The sequence below is a fragment of the Typopeltis vanoorti genome, chromosome 11, assembly GCF_054136105.1.
Source record: "Typopeltis vanoorti isolate ZY-2024b chromosome 11, IOZ_Tvanoo_1.0, whole genome shotgun sequence".
Lineage (NCBI taxonomy): Eukaryota > Metazoa > Arthropoda > Arachnida > Uropygi > Thelyphonidae > Typopeltis > Typopeltis vanoorti.
In genome coordinates, this window is record NC_143559.1 from 101,088,378 (window position 1) to 101,101,775 (window position 13,398).

At 34.9% G+C, this 13,398-nt stretch overlaps 1 protein-coding gene across 1 annotated transcript in view; it reads right to left on the reverse strand.

The window, feature by feature from the left end:
* The window catches only part of LOC150101877 (serine/threonine-protein kinase ATR-like), an 860,597-nt gene that overhangs the window by 590,977 nt on the left and 256,222 nt on the right, over nucleotides 1-13,398 (reverse strand). The window contains exon 18 of the mRNA XM_090399924.1: nucleotides 3,770-3,865. Coding sequence (XP_090256050.1) covers nucleotides 3,770-3,865 — 96 coding nt within the window. The remainder of the gene's footprint in view (nucleotides 1-3,769; nucleotides 3,866-13,398) is intronic.

Below are 13,398 nucleotides of genomic sequence, written 5' to 3' on the forward strand. Positions count from 1 at the left end.
AACACACTCGCATGAAACTCTCTAAATTTTCATGGAGCGTTTTAACAAGAACCAAACTGATTTTGTGCATCGATTTATTACTATGGATGAGACTTGGATTCACCATTACACACTGGAATCCAAACAGCAGTCAAAACAGTGGACAGAAGCTGGTTGTTCAGCGCCAAAGAAGACAAAGTCAGTTCCATCAGCAGGAAAGGTCATGGCATTGGTGTTTTGGGATGCTAAAGGCATTTTGTTTATTAATTATCTTGAAAAGGGTAAAACAATAACTTGGACATATTATTCCGATCTTTTAACCAGACTAGACAAAAAAATTCGTGAGAAAAGACCCGGTTTGCATCAGAACAGCACCTGCCCACAAAAGTGTTTTGGCAATGGGAAAATTAAGGGATCTGCACTATGAATTGTTGGAACATCCACCCTATTCCCCAGATTTAGCTCCCTCTGACTTCTATCTCTTCCCAAAACCAAAACTCTTCCTCACTAGTCAGCGTTTTTCTTCAAATCAAAAGATGATTGCAACTGTAGAGTGGTATTTTGCAGATCTTACTGAGAACCACTACAGGGATGGGATTATGGCACTGGAGCATCACTGGAATAAATTAGTCTTAACACGTTCATTGCCAAGCTGAAAATTGGAATTTCGTGTGGTGGCCAAATTTTTTTTATTTTTTTATTTAGTTTTTATTGTGCCCAAAATAAGTTAAATATATTATTTATATGCTTTTATTATTATGTACATAGGATTTATGTACTCTAAATATCTATTACGCGATATCGCGTGATATGTAATTCGGTCAAAAAGTTATATATTTTACAAATAAAAAACATTTAAATATAATAATTATAACTTTAATTATCAGTCTTTTATAATCACATAGAATTTTTAAAAATAACGTACAAATAGAAAAAAATAATTATCAAAAATCAACATTTATAGGGAACTTACTAAAAAAAAAAACAAAATAAATAAAAACCAAACTTCAAGCATGCTAAATCAATGAATAACTAAACAAAATCGTTGCGCCGTCGCCTTGTCCGAACGGCGCCACTGTGCACACTGGCTAACATAAACAATAGACAATGGCTGGCGGGCATCCCCACTCCACGAAAGTCGATCCCTTCCCTAGTGGCCAATATAAATATTACGCGCCGTTTCGCTGTGGCCACTATACTATTCCGCTCAGAAACTTGATAGTGATGGTCACGCGATAACGCGTGATCGGCCGCAAGGTGAGATCTCGCATCACGCGATGTCACGTGATTGGCAATGAATGTGTTACAGTAGATTATGTTGAAAAATAAAAACAAATTTGAAATTATAGATTTGTTTTTTCATTGTTAGGCCGAGAAATTTTCAGACCACCCTCGTAAGTCCTAAGGAGCAACAACTTATGCTATGTTTCTTCTAGTATGAGTGATATACAGGGTGTTCGGGATAAATTTGACATATTTATAATTAATTATATTTTTCCGTAAGTTACATGTATTAACACACACTTCTCTTCATTTAAAAGTTTGGACCCTTCTTCATTCATATACAAGATGTCAGAAAGGATGGATAGCTGGAACCCACCTGAATCATGGAAGAGAATAACTTGTATCATGATGATTCGTGCCCGCCATCAAAATAAGGATATTACGACTGCTGCCCAATGCTCCCTGAATACAGTAAAAACAATCAGGCATGAACTAGAGACTTGCAATGGTGACTACGAGGATGTAGCAAGAAGAAAGATCCCTAGCAGACGATCTGATTGCGTTCGTACAGCAGAATTCCTCGCAAATCTGCAGGAACAGGTGTTGAAGAACCCTGGCATTGGAATTCGGGCTTTGTTCGTGGAGTTGCTAACTGTAGTCAAGCCCTGGATAACAAGGGTAGCCAATGGTAGGCCGTATGTATGGCAGCAGGATTCGGCCCCTTGCCACACCTCTGGGAAAAGTCAAAAATGGTTGTCTGAAAATTTCTACGACTTCACCAGTCCAAATGTTTGGCCTCCAAACTCCCCAGACCTTAACCCCATGGATTATTTTGTATGGGGCGCAGTTGAAAAAGACACCAATCGCACTTCCAGTAATACAAAAGCCCAGTTAATGGATAAAATTAAAACAGTTTTTGCGGCCCTTCCCAGGGAGACTGTAGCATCAGCTTGTTCGAGGTTCCGAAGCAGAATTGAAGCTGTGATCGATGTTAATGGTGGTTATTTTGAGTAAATCTTGTTGATAGTATTGTAATTAACTCTGCCTGTAATGTTTTTTTGTCAATTCATTAAATTTAATAGATACAAAGAAGATTTTCTTTTTCCTTACGAAACTGTCAAATTTATCCCGAACACCCTGTATAGGTTTTTCCTGATAATGTTCTTCCAATGATGAAAATTAGCAATAGCAGTGGAACAATGCAAGTTGTTTTCTGTGATATGTCATGAGGCTATGGTCCTGTTCTATGAAAATTTTATGGTAAGAATCTTTACATCTTCTATCATGATAATGCTACATCTGTAAACAATGAGTTCTATTCATTCCACAGTTCTATTCTAAAACCTCTTTGGGATGAAGTGAAGCATAGGATTGGGAACATCTAATATAGCAAACCCTACTTTTGTTAAAGAGGAGCAAAGCACAATATCACCAACTTTTTTTTCAGAAATCAGTTGAAAATCTAAAATGCATTGAAAGTAATCATAACCAAAGGCAGGACAATATACAGTAAAACCCTTTTTTACATGTTTCAGGGGACTGATGGAAAAAAGCAAATAGCAGGAAAGTGTAAATAGCAGGAAATGTAAAAAAACATTAAAAAAAGGGTAAAAGATAACTTACTGCTAGTATGTGAGTCTACATACTAGAGCACAAAATTTAATAACTGAAAATAAATTAATTTACAATGTACTTGCATTTATCTATTTAAAAAAATCTTTAATTTCTGATTGTTTTTGCTTTTCGTTTTTTTTTTTTTGACTTAACGCCAGATTGCTTTGCAAAGAGTTCATTGCTTGACCTGTTTTTTACTATCGTGTTCAAAGTGGACACAGAGAGTCCAAGATCTTATGCTAAATGCACACGTGTTCCGGCATGCCAATTTACACATCGCAGAATTGCCATCTTTTCTTCTACCGAAATACATTTTCTGTCTTTTTTCTCCATGTTATTAACATGGATAATCCACCACCGCAAAGCAACTTTCACACGCTAAATTACGTTGCAGAAATTCTGCAATATCAATTCGTGCTGTGATTGAAAAATCACGGTATCGCTCATCACTACAGTGCTGCATGCGCGCAAGTCACCATCATCGCAGAAACGAAACTACAGCCGAAAGCAACGCCACCTGATAACAGAAATGCGCAGATTTCCGTTGAAATCGATTCGAAAATCGGTATTGCCACCAAGAAAAAAAACGCAAAGAACGGGAAATAATGTCCACATCAAGTTGTTAATGGCGGAAAAACAATACATCGTGAGAATAAAAATAAGAATTTACGCCATTTTCTGTTGGTCCCGTCTTAAGACGGGACCAACAGAAAATGGCGTAAATGGCAGGAAAATGTAAATTGTGGGAACGTAAAAACGGGGTTTTACTGTATTTCTATTTTTTTTTGTGTGTAAAATAAGCTTTGGTTATATCTGCATGCATATTGACAACACAGCATAGCATAGTTATTATAGCTTGGAAACGGACCACTTAAATACTGAAAAATTAATATCAAAATTTTTGAGTAATATAAAAATAAAAAACAATCTTAGTTCATCCTGTTTTGTTTACCTTCACGAACAGTTTTATCAGCATTCTCCAGCAAAGTTAGAAACACATCACACAATGTATTATCTGTAGTTCTATTCTCTGCATTATGGCTATTTCCTAGATAACAAAAATAAAAACGAATTAGAAAATCATTTGTCAATCCTTCACATTCAGAAGTTATTTCTATCTCAAAGTCTGGTTTTCTATATACCACATATTTAATAGCTTTCTGCAAAAGCATACAAGGTGCTATAGCAATCATCTTTTATTAACAAAAAATACTAAGATATATTGAATATAAGAATATACTTCTAACATATCTCCAGAGTTTTTTAGACGTGGCAAATAGTAGAAGGAAGAATGATCATGGTAAGATGATGTTAATGAATGAAAGTGGTAGAGTGGTAACTGCCGCAGAAGACATTGTTGAGGTATTCAGTGATCAATTTATAAGGGCGTTTCATCCTGATCAGGGTGGAATTGTGAGGAACTTAAGTGTAGAGAACATTGGAAAGGATGGCTTAATTGTAGGTGAGTAGAAGGTATTTGGTAAAATAAACTTGATGTCAATAAGGCAATAGGATTTGATGACATATCACCATGCATCTTAAGGGAATGTTCCAGGGAATTATAAAAGTCTTGCAACAGCACAGGTTCCAAGGGAGTGGGAGGAGGGTAAAATTGTTTCACTGCATAAAGGTGGTAATAAGGCTGTAGCTTCAAATTATAAGCTGGTCTGTATATCTGGAGTTGTCATGAAGGTACTGGAGATTGGTGAGAGGTAGGATACAGAAATAGGTTGATAACAGCAGTATTCTGTGTGGTTAGCAGCATGGGTTTGATAAGGAGAGATCATGTTTCACTAACTTATGTATTATAACAAGGTGACAATATCTTGGACAGGGGAAGATGTATATACAGTGGTGTACTTGGATTTTGATAGACTGCCACATGACAAGCTCTTAAATATATTGAAACAGATAGGACTAGATAATAGACTTCTGAGTTGGATCAGTGACTGGCTGTCAGATAGGTATCAGAAAATTGTATATGGTGGAGTGGTATCCCAAAAGACAAAGGTCACTAGAAGTGTGCCACAGAGGTCAGTTCTGGGAGCCATTGTTGTTCAATTTGCATGTTAATGATATTGGGATGGGGTTTAACTAGTGATATGCAGCTGTTTGCAGATGATGCAAAACTGGAGAGAGCAATGTAGTCAAGTGGATGTTAAAGACTTACAAGAGGACTTGAATAGATTGCATGAATGGGCAGTCAAGTGTTGCAAAGTATAAGGTTTTGAGATTTGGTAAGCAATGATGGGATTCAAAGTATACACTTCGTGGGGAAACTTTAAAGGAAGTAGAGGAGATGAGAGATCTAGGAGTGATGGTGGACAAGGAACTAAAAATCTGGGACCACACTGCACAAGTTGTGAAGATGTCACATCAGATAATGGCAATGATGCAGAGGACCTAACATGCAGAAATAGAGAGGTCATGATGCATTGTATAAGGCTATGACCAGGCCTCATATGGATTATTGTGCATAGATTTGGTTGCTGGGTTTTCATGATGATGAGGATATGTTAGAAAGGTCCAGAGAAAATTCACAAAAGTAGTCAGTGGTCTTTGAATATGGAGTACGAGGACAGATTGAGATAATGTGAGTTGCAGAGCCTCGTGAATAGGAGGAAAGGGGAGGAGATATGATTGAAACATATAAGCTAGTCAGGGGCTGTTACCAGGTTGACATGGAAGAGATTTATCATAGAATGCAAGAGGTGGTAGAAAATGAGGCCATCACTAGAATCTGTATAAGGAGAGTGTGAGCAGAGGAGTGAGGAGAAGATTCTTTGCATGGAGAGTGGTTGGTGAATAGAATGCACTGTCTGAGTGTGTTGTGAATGTAGACACACTGAATCAGTTTAAAGCACAGTTGGATGAGCATTGTGTGCAATAGTGTGTACCTCCCACAATAAGCCTCCAACTCCATGGAGATCAGATGTTAATAATAATATCTGCTTTATCATAATATTTGGCTTGCTGCCATTTTCCCTTCTAAACTGAATTTACCATTTTACCTATTTAAGTATATTCAAAATTTATTGAGATCATCATTGTTTTGAGTACAGAATAAATAAAAAAAGCGATAAAAAAAATATTAACATAGATAGTTCCAACAGGTTTCAGGTTTAAAATATACATTATGCAATTTATGGAAACAACTACTGTGTCAGAGTCAAACTTTAAGTTTAATATAAACCAAAATAAACATTTGACATTTTGCCCTTCACATTAAGGTCATCATCTGAAGCATATACATATAGACAAAGAAACAAGCTGCACTACAATCTACATGGCATGCTAAAGTTACTGACCAACTCATTACAATTGCTGGCCTGACCTCTGGTGGGGGAAAAAAAAACCTTACTACATCAAAGCTAGAAGTCCTATTATGATTATTATTATCTATTAGGTTACAAAATTAAATTAGGCTGGAGAGCAACATGTTTACAAAAAGGAAAAAATTAATAAATAATAAATAAAAAAATTATTACTTATATAAGTATACATATAAATTACAGCCAACTGGTAAGGATAGTGGCCAATAAAAGCTGAAAAATTGCTTAAAGTGCTAAAGGCAGGGTTTGCTGGAAACTTTATTAATTTTTTCCCTTTTTGTAAACATGTTGCTTTTGAGCAACATGCTCTTGATTCCTTTACTCGAAAACCTACAGTTTGGCTTAGATACATTGACGATGTTTTCATGATCTGGTAACACAGTAGCCAAACTTTAAATACATTCCTTAGCCACCTGAACAAACAACATGAGCACATACGATTTACTAATGAAATTGAAAATCAGAACTTGCTCCCTTTCCTGAACAGTCACACGTCTTCCCTCGGGCTGTCTATCCTTCACTGTTTACAGCAAGCCTACACATACCAGCCAATTGTTAATTCTGTTTCTAATTTAGCAATTTTTTTTCTTAAACTTTCTCTTTATATACCCCTTTACATCTCTGTCAAGTCAATGAAGTGCAATATTCAAGCTTTACTCACCCAGTAGCTAAGTTTCAAGAACTGCTAGCTATGCTGACTATGTTTACAGTTTCCCATGGATTTTCCTAAACAATATCATGTTGATGGCCAAAATCAATAGAAAAAACACGTCTGTGGTCATTCCATTTTCACTTCATATAACTGTCCATCCTTTTAGTGTGTTTACTATGATGTGATATGATAAGATACTCATCATAAATTACGTTTCATAATTGTTTTATTTTTTAAATTAATTTACATGTTAATATTAATATTACAATTAATATTAATTAACATGTACAATAAGTTCATCATGTGATGAAAAGTTTTTTAGCACAATTTAACAGCCAATACCACACAATTTGTTCCATCATTGAAAAAGAAATAAGAAGTGTCTATTCTTCTGAGACACTTGAAAACTTCAAGGCTAGCTACCAGACCCTTTTCTGTCTACAGAAAAACCTTCTAGGTATCCATCATCAATCACATCAGTTCCCCTGTCTCCATGCAGTATGATATTATCATAACCTTTGTATATAAACTAGAATAATCTACTCAGACCATACTAGCCTGTCCACTGAAATTAATCATAATATATAAGACAACTTTTAAAGCAGTGTCTTCCCTTTTGTAAAATCAACATACCTCTCAATCCATCCCCAACCAACCCCACACCCCATAAAAAAAATTCCAAAAAAAAAATCTATTGCATGCCTGAAAAAAATTCACAGATTTTAAGCAACATAACATACAGACTTCCTTTAAACCATACCAAAATATTAGCTGTTCTTATCCACTTATTAAAGTATCCTCATCATCATCTAGATTATCCTGGGGCCTACAGTATTAAAGTTTATAAAAGAGCTAAGTAACTAAGGTTTGTGAGTCTCACTATTTTTTTGTTTCTGGGAATGAGATCCCCCACCCAAAATATTGGGGCATGATTAAGGCCGAGTCAATTTTAATAAAAATGTTCAAAATTTTGGTATCACTTTCGTTTCATCGGTCATTATAGCCACAATGTTTTATCAAAATTATTCCAAATTCTTACATTCCTGAGTCTATAATATTCTGAATATAAGTTGACAAATATTTTTCTGCGTAAACTAATCCCAAATTAAATTTTTTGTCATCTCAATGAAAATCAATACTGAAATACCTTTTATTTCCAATACTGGTCAGCTCATCCAAAGAAAGACTAAAACAGTGATCTGATTCTATTAATTATTCAATTTTTTTTTTTATATTTGCTATTCTTTTTTATGCCAAAAATTAATTTTAAGATATCTTGCTGGTTCTGTAATTATACTAACTATAATTCCACTTTCAAACGGATTTGCATATAAAAGAATTATTGGCAGTTGTTCAAACTGAGATTCCATCTTTGGCAGCCAATCCAGATATGATCTCACTCAACTTTCTTGCTTTACAAAAATTTAAAATTGACTGCTCAGTGTTAATTCTGAGCTAATCAAAGGTTCCATATATATTCCCTCAGAACTTCTTTTACAATGTAATTCTTGCATATGTCATAAATGCCTCATCAGTCTGCAAGTGTCTGATCTGTTATTATGAAATTTGCTTTGGACAGTAACTGAACTGAGTCACTTCTTATTTTTACATTTCTTAAAGTGTTTCTCAAACACAGATTGATTTGTTTTAATTTTAAAACTAAAGTGAAAATATTAAAATTATAAAATTTTAAAATAATCTGGTGTCCTGGTGCAGGACACCAGAGTTTACAAAGGATTTGAAATTGGAAGTGATGAACCATTTAGTCTTGAGCAGGACAAAATTAAATTTCATATTGAAAAGAAGAACACACGAAAGTTTTAAATCGAATAAAAGTTGAGCAGCTCTCGGGTATGATATGTAGACTAAAATACACAAACATTATTCAAGAAAAAATGAAAGAGTTTGAGAATAGGAACCAAACCTTGGAGATTCGGTGGCAAGCCTTGAAGAAAACACTGAATGATTCAACAAGAGAGGCATGTGGTCAGGTTGTCTACAAGGATAGAAAAATCAGATCTCCATGGTGGACACAGGAAGTTAAAGAGGCAGTGAAGGAAAATAAGAAAGCATATCAAAAGTTCCTGGCAAATAAGTCAGCTTGTGCTCTAAGAGAATACAGAGACAAATGTAAGAAAGCTAAATACTGTGTAAAACTAGCTAAACAAAAGTCATTGGAGGACTTTGGTAAGAACATAGAAAATAAATATCAGGAAGGTAGCAAAATATAATAGATGTTGTTGAAGAAGCTTAGAAATAGAGGAAAGAGTGCTGTACAAGGAGTTAGAAATGATAAAGGTGACATGAAAACTGGATAAAAAGATATCCTTGAAGTATAGAGTAATTACTTCAAAAAATTGCTAAATGAAACAAGCTGTGATAGCACAGTAGTAAAAAACATTCAACAGGTATGCAGTCAGGAATACTTATCCATACTTGAAGCAGAAAAAGTCATCAAAGGCCTGAAATGTGGAAAAGCAGCAGGAGTAGATGATATTCGACCAGAAATGCTGAAGTATGGTGGTATAAAAGTCTTACAGTGGCTGCACTGCATAGTTCAGAAGGCCTAGACAGAGGAACGAATTCCTGATGATTGGAGTAGAGCTCTCATAGTGCACATATATAAAAAGTGAAATAAAACTGAATGTGAGAATTAGAGGTATTTCTCTACTGAGTGTTCCTGGTAAGATTTATACAAGTATACTTGAGAAATAATTGAGAAGGATTGTGAAATAAAAAGCTTGGTGAAAAAGCTGGATTCAGGCCCAATAGGGGCTCTCAGAATCAGATTTTCACTTTACGACAAACAGTCAAGAAATCATGGGAATATAACGAAGATCTGTATTTTTGTAAGTTTTGTAGATCTAGAAAAGGCATATGACAAGGTGCCAAGAGAGAAGCTATTTAAAATGCTACAGTTATATGGTGTCAATGAGGCATTATATCAAGGAATAATTAGTCTTTACTTGAGTTGTAAGTCACCAATTAGAATTAAAGAAAGTACAGGAAAATGATTTAATGTTAAATCTGGTGTCAGACAAGAATGTACATTATATCCCTCTGTTATTCATTATCCATATGGATCACATTATGAAGGAAAGTGGTATTAAACCTGATATCAAAATTGGAGATGTTAATATAAGCTCTTTGCTTAAGTATAAAGAGCTAATAAGCTTCATTTCGGCAATGAAAACATTACTTAAATTAAGGGGATATTAAATCCCACATAGTTTTAAAACCGAATAAGAAACTCAAAGATAGGAATCAGAGAGTTTCTTGCCGAATATAGTAAACTATAAAGTATCGGCGAACACTAGCGTTAGCCAATGCAAGTGATCCTGGTACAAGGTACAATACTGGGCAACTCGTTGCAAAGGTGGAGGAAGACGTTCAGATCGCTATTCTTAGGTATTTTCCATAACGTAAAAACACATTTCCTAGCAAATGTATGCTGTTATTACATTATGGAGGGAGGTCACTACCCAGACGGTTTCAGCCTTTTTTGAGGCTTCATCAGTGAGTAGCTAGACCTAATATCAAAGTGTATAGCGAAAAGAACTTATGTACTTTGCGAACGAGTTTTCCAAACAGGTGCAACCATTAAGTTACTTAAGTATAAAGAGCTAATAAGCTTCATTTCGGCAATGTCTAAGTGATGTCTAAGCTCAGTAGGATATCTGTTGGATCCAAATCAATATCTTTAATCTTGCTAAAGAAATCCTTTGTTTTTTTTTATGTCAAAAGATGTTTTTTTACTAGATGTAGAAATAGCACAGTAGCTAGATATTTGCAAAGATAACATGTCAGAGATGTAATGTGTGCTACATTACACACGGGAGACAATCTGGAAAAATCTGTAGAAAAGAACATGTCAAAGATGTGGAAAAACAACAGTTACTAGGATGGCTCAGAGAATGCCAAATTCTAAATTCAATAACTATGTTCATAGATTCAAACAAAGCAGCGAAAAGTTGTCCAACCTAGTGTACAAAAACCAAAAGCTGTAAATTAGAATATGATTCATTGTATAACATAATGCAACAATCAGCCACACATCTGATATCTTGATGATATGTTCATCATCTAGTTTAAGTTCATTTTCTATATGACCATTGTTACTTTATAAATCATTCTTAATAGAAGCTTTTTTTTTAATCTATAATTTATTCTGAACACGTATGCATCAAATCATAGGAAACATTTCACATTCATGAACGTGAATTATAATATGCTTTACATACAGAATATTGAAGTACCCTCACATGGTCAATGTTTAGTTTTTAATCCATTGTATTCTTTAATTTTCTAACATTATGTATTTTCCTCTCTAGTGCTTTTTTCAACCTTTCTTATAATATCAAAAAGGCTTCTGATAGAGTAGGCCTGTTGAGTCACAAAATTACCAGTTTTCTAGTTTAAAAAAATATTTTTTTTTTATATACTCTTTACACCTGTGCAGCTCAGTGGAGATGGCATGTGCCTTCCACGGCGCTAAATCACCCAAAGAGAGCGTTGTAAGTTCGATTCTAGTCGCAGACTAGAGAAACTTTTACTAAGCCTTTTTTCGGCTGGTTCCCGAGTCAGTCGATCTCTGGCATGGGCAAGCAGATTTTTTCTCCAAGAAACTTGGGCTTTTTTGTCCTGTAAACTCAAGAAAATCGACCGCAGAACCCACACTATTTTCAGACAGCAAACATAGTGTTAGGGACCACAAGATGGTGGCACTTGTCAGTAATAGCCTTGGGCCAGCTATCTCTGATTGGCTACGAGTGGAGATCGTACTGGCCCTCAGTCTCCAAAAGTTAGATGGGGCTAAAATGGCCTCATCTACTCCCTATATGGGAATAAAAAGCATTAGCTGATTTGATTATACTCATCGCATCATGTGATCATTATACTGAAACTATCTCTGATTGGCTGCGAATGGAGATTGTACTGGCCCTTAGTCTCCAAAAGTTAGATGCGGCTAAACTGGCCTCATCTACTCCCTATATGGGAATAAAAAGTGTTAGCTGATTTGATCATATTCTTTACATCATGTGATCATTGGATCATTATACCAAAACTACAATGAATGTCTTCAAATCCAGAGAAGACTCAACCTAACAATATAAATTATTATAAAAGTGATAATGATATGTGTAGAGATTTTGTGTTTTGTTTTCCATAAAGAAAAACTACCCAAATGCAGAAACTGGGAATCTTTGAAAGTTAAAACTCTGCCACTTGTTTTAAGTTATACAGTTACCCCGAGTTATGTAACACGCGACTTACGTAAATTCGCAGTTACATAATAAATCTACCAGCATGTATGAACACGTTTGCGGTTTTGCACAGGTGCATTGTTGACAGCCTTATTGCAGTACAGCAGCGGTCTCGCACGGTTAGCTCAGTCACTTGATATCACTGCTAGTTTCTTTGTTTTTTTACCTTAAAATGGAATGCAAACACAAAACCGAATGCGCTGGGAATAAATCTAAAAAAACAAAGCTCTGCAATTACTTTAGAAAACTTGAAAATAATCACATGTATGAAGGCAGGAAAATTCTATCAACAATAGCTCGGGAAATAAATCAACCTATTTCAACAGTGAATACAATAGTGAAGGATAAAGTTCGCATTGTTGAAAGCACGAAAGGTGCGGTAACATTGAAGGGCACAATTATTACCAAGAAGAGACTGGGCCTGATATCAGAGATGGAGAAATTGTTGTCTCACTGGATTGATGATCTGACACAGAAGCGGATACCGTTAAGTTTGATTATCCAGAAGAAGGCAGTCTCCTTATATAAGAATTTAAAAGAGCAGGCTGGCATCACAGATGCAGAGAGTACATTTAAAACTAGTGCTGAACGGTTCGAATGATTCAAGAAATGTACAAATCTGAACAGCGCCAAGATCACGGGTGAGGCAGCAAGTGCAGATATAGACGTGACAAGTCGATTTCCCAAACTTCTGGCAGAAATAATTGAGGAAGGGGAATATTTGCCTGAGCAAATATTTAATGTCAATGAAACGGCTCTGTTTTGAAAGAGGATGCCAACATAAACATTTATTGCAAGAGAGAAAAAATCTATCCCTCGATTCAAGGTCACAAGAAATTTTTTAATTTGAAAAGTGAATATTTTAGATTGTTTTTATATTCTTTTATATTATGTATTTTTCATACTTTCATATTTACAGTATGTATATTATTCAAATACAATTGATATATTTTTAATAACTGAATTTTTTTTATCACCGAAAAAATCAAAAATATTAAAAATGGAAAATATCTGCTTAATGACAAAAAAATGAATGTAAGATAGCGGAATGATTAGCCATTAAAGATTTTATTGTATGTAGGTAATTTACAAATTCGACTTACGTAAAATTCTAGTTACATATAGGTTTACGGAACGCATTACTTACGTAACTCGGGGTGTAACTGTATTTTGTTGCTAACTATGTTTCTGATTAAACAATAAACAAAACATAACTTAAAACAAATGGCAGAGTTTTTTAAGACTTGGGCATATGCAATTAATTTATAACACAATTATTTAATAAAAGTAATTATCTTCAATAAAGTTCTTCAAAAAAAGCACTATCAGCTAA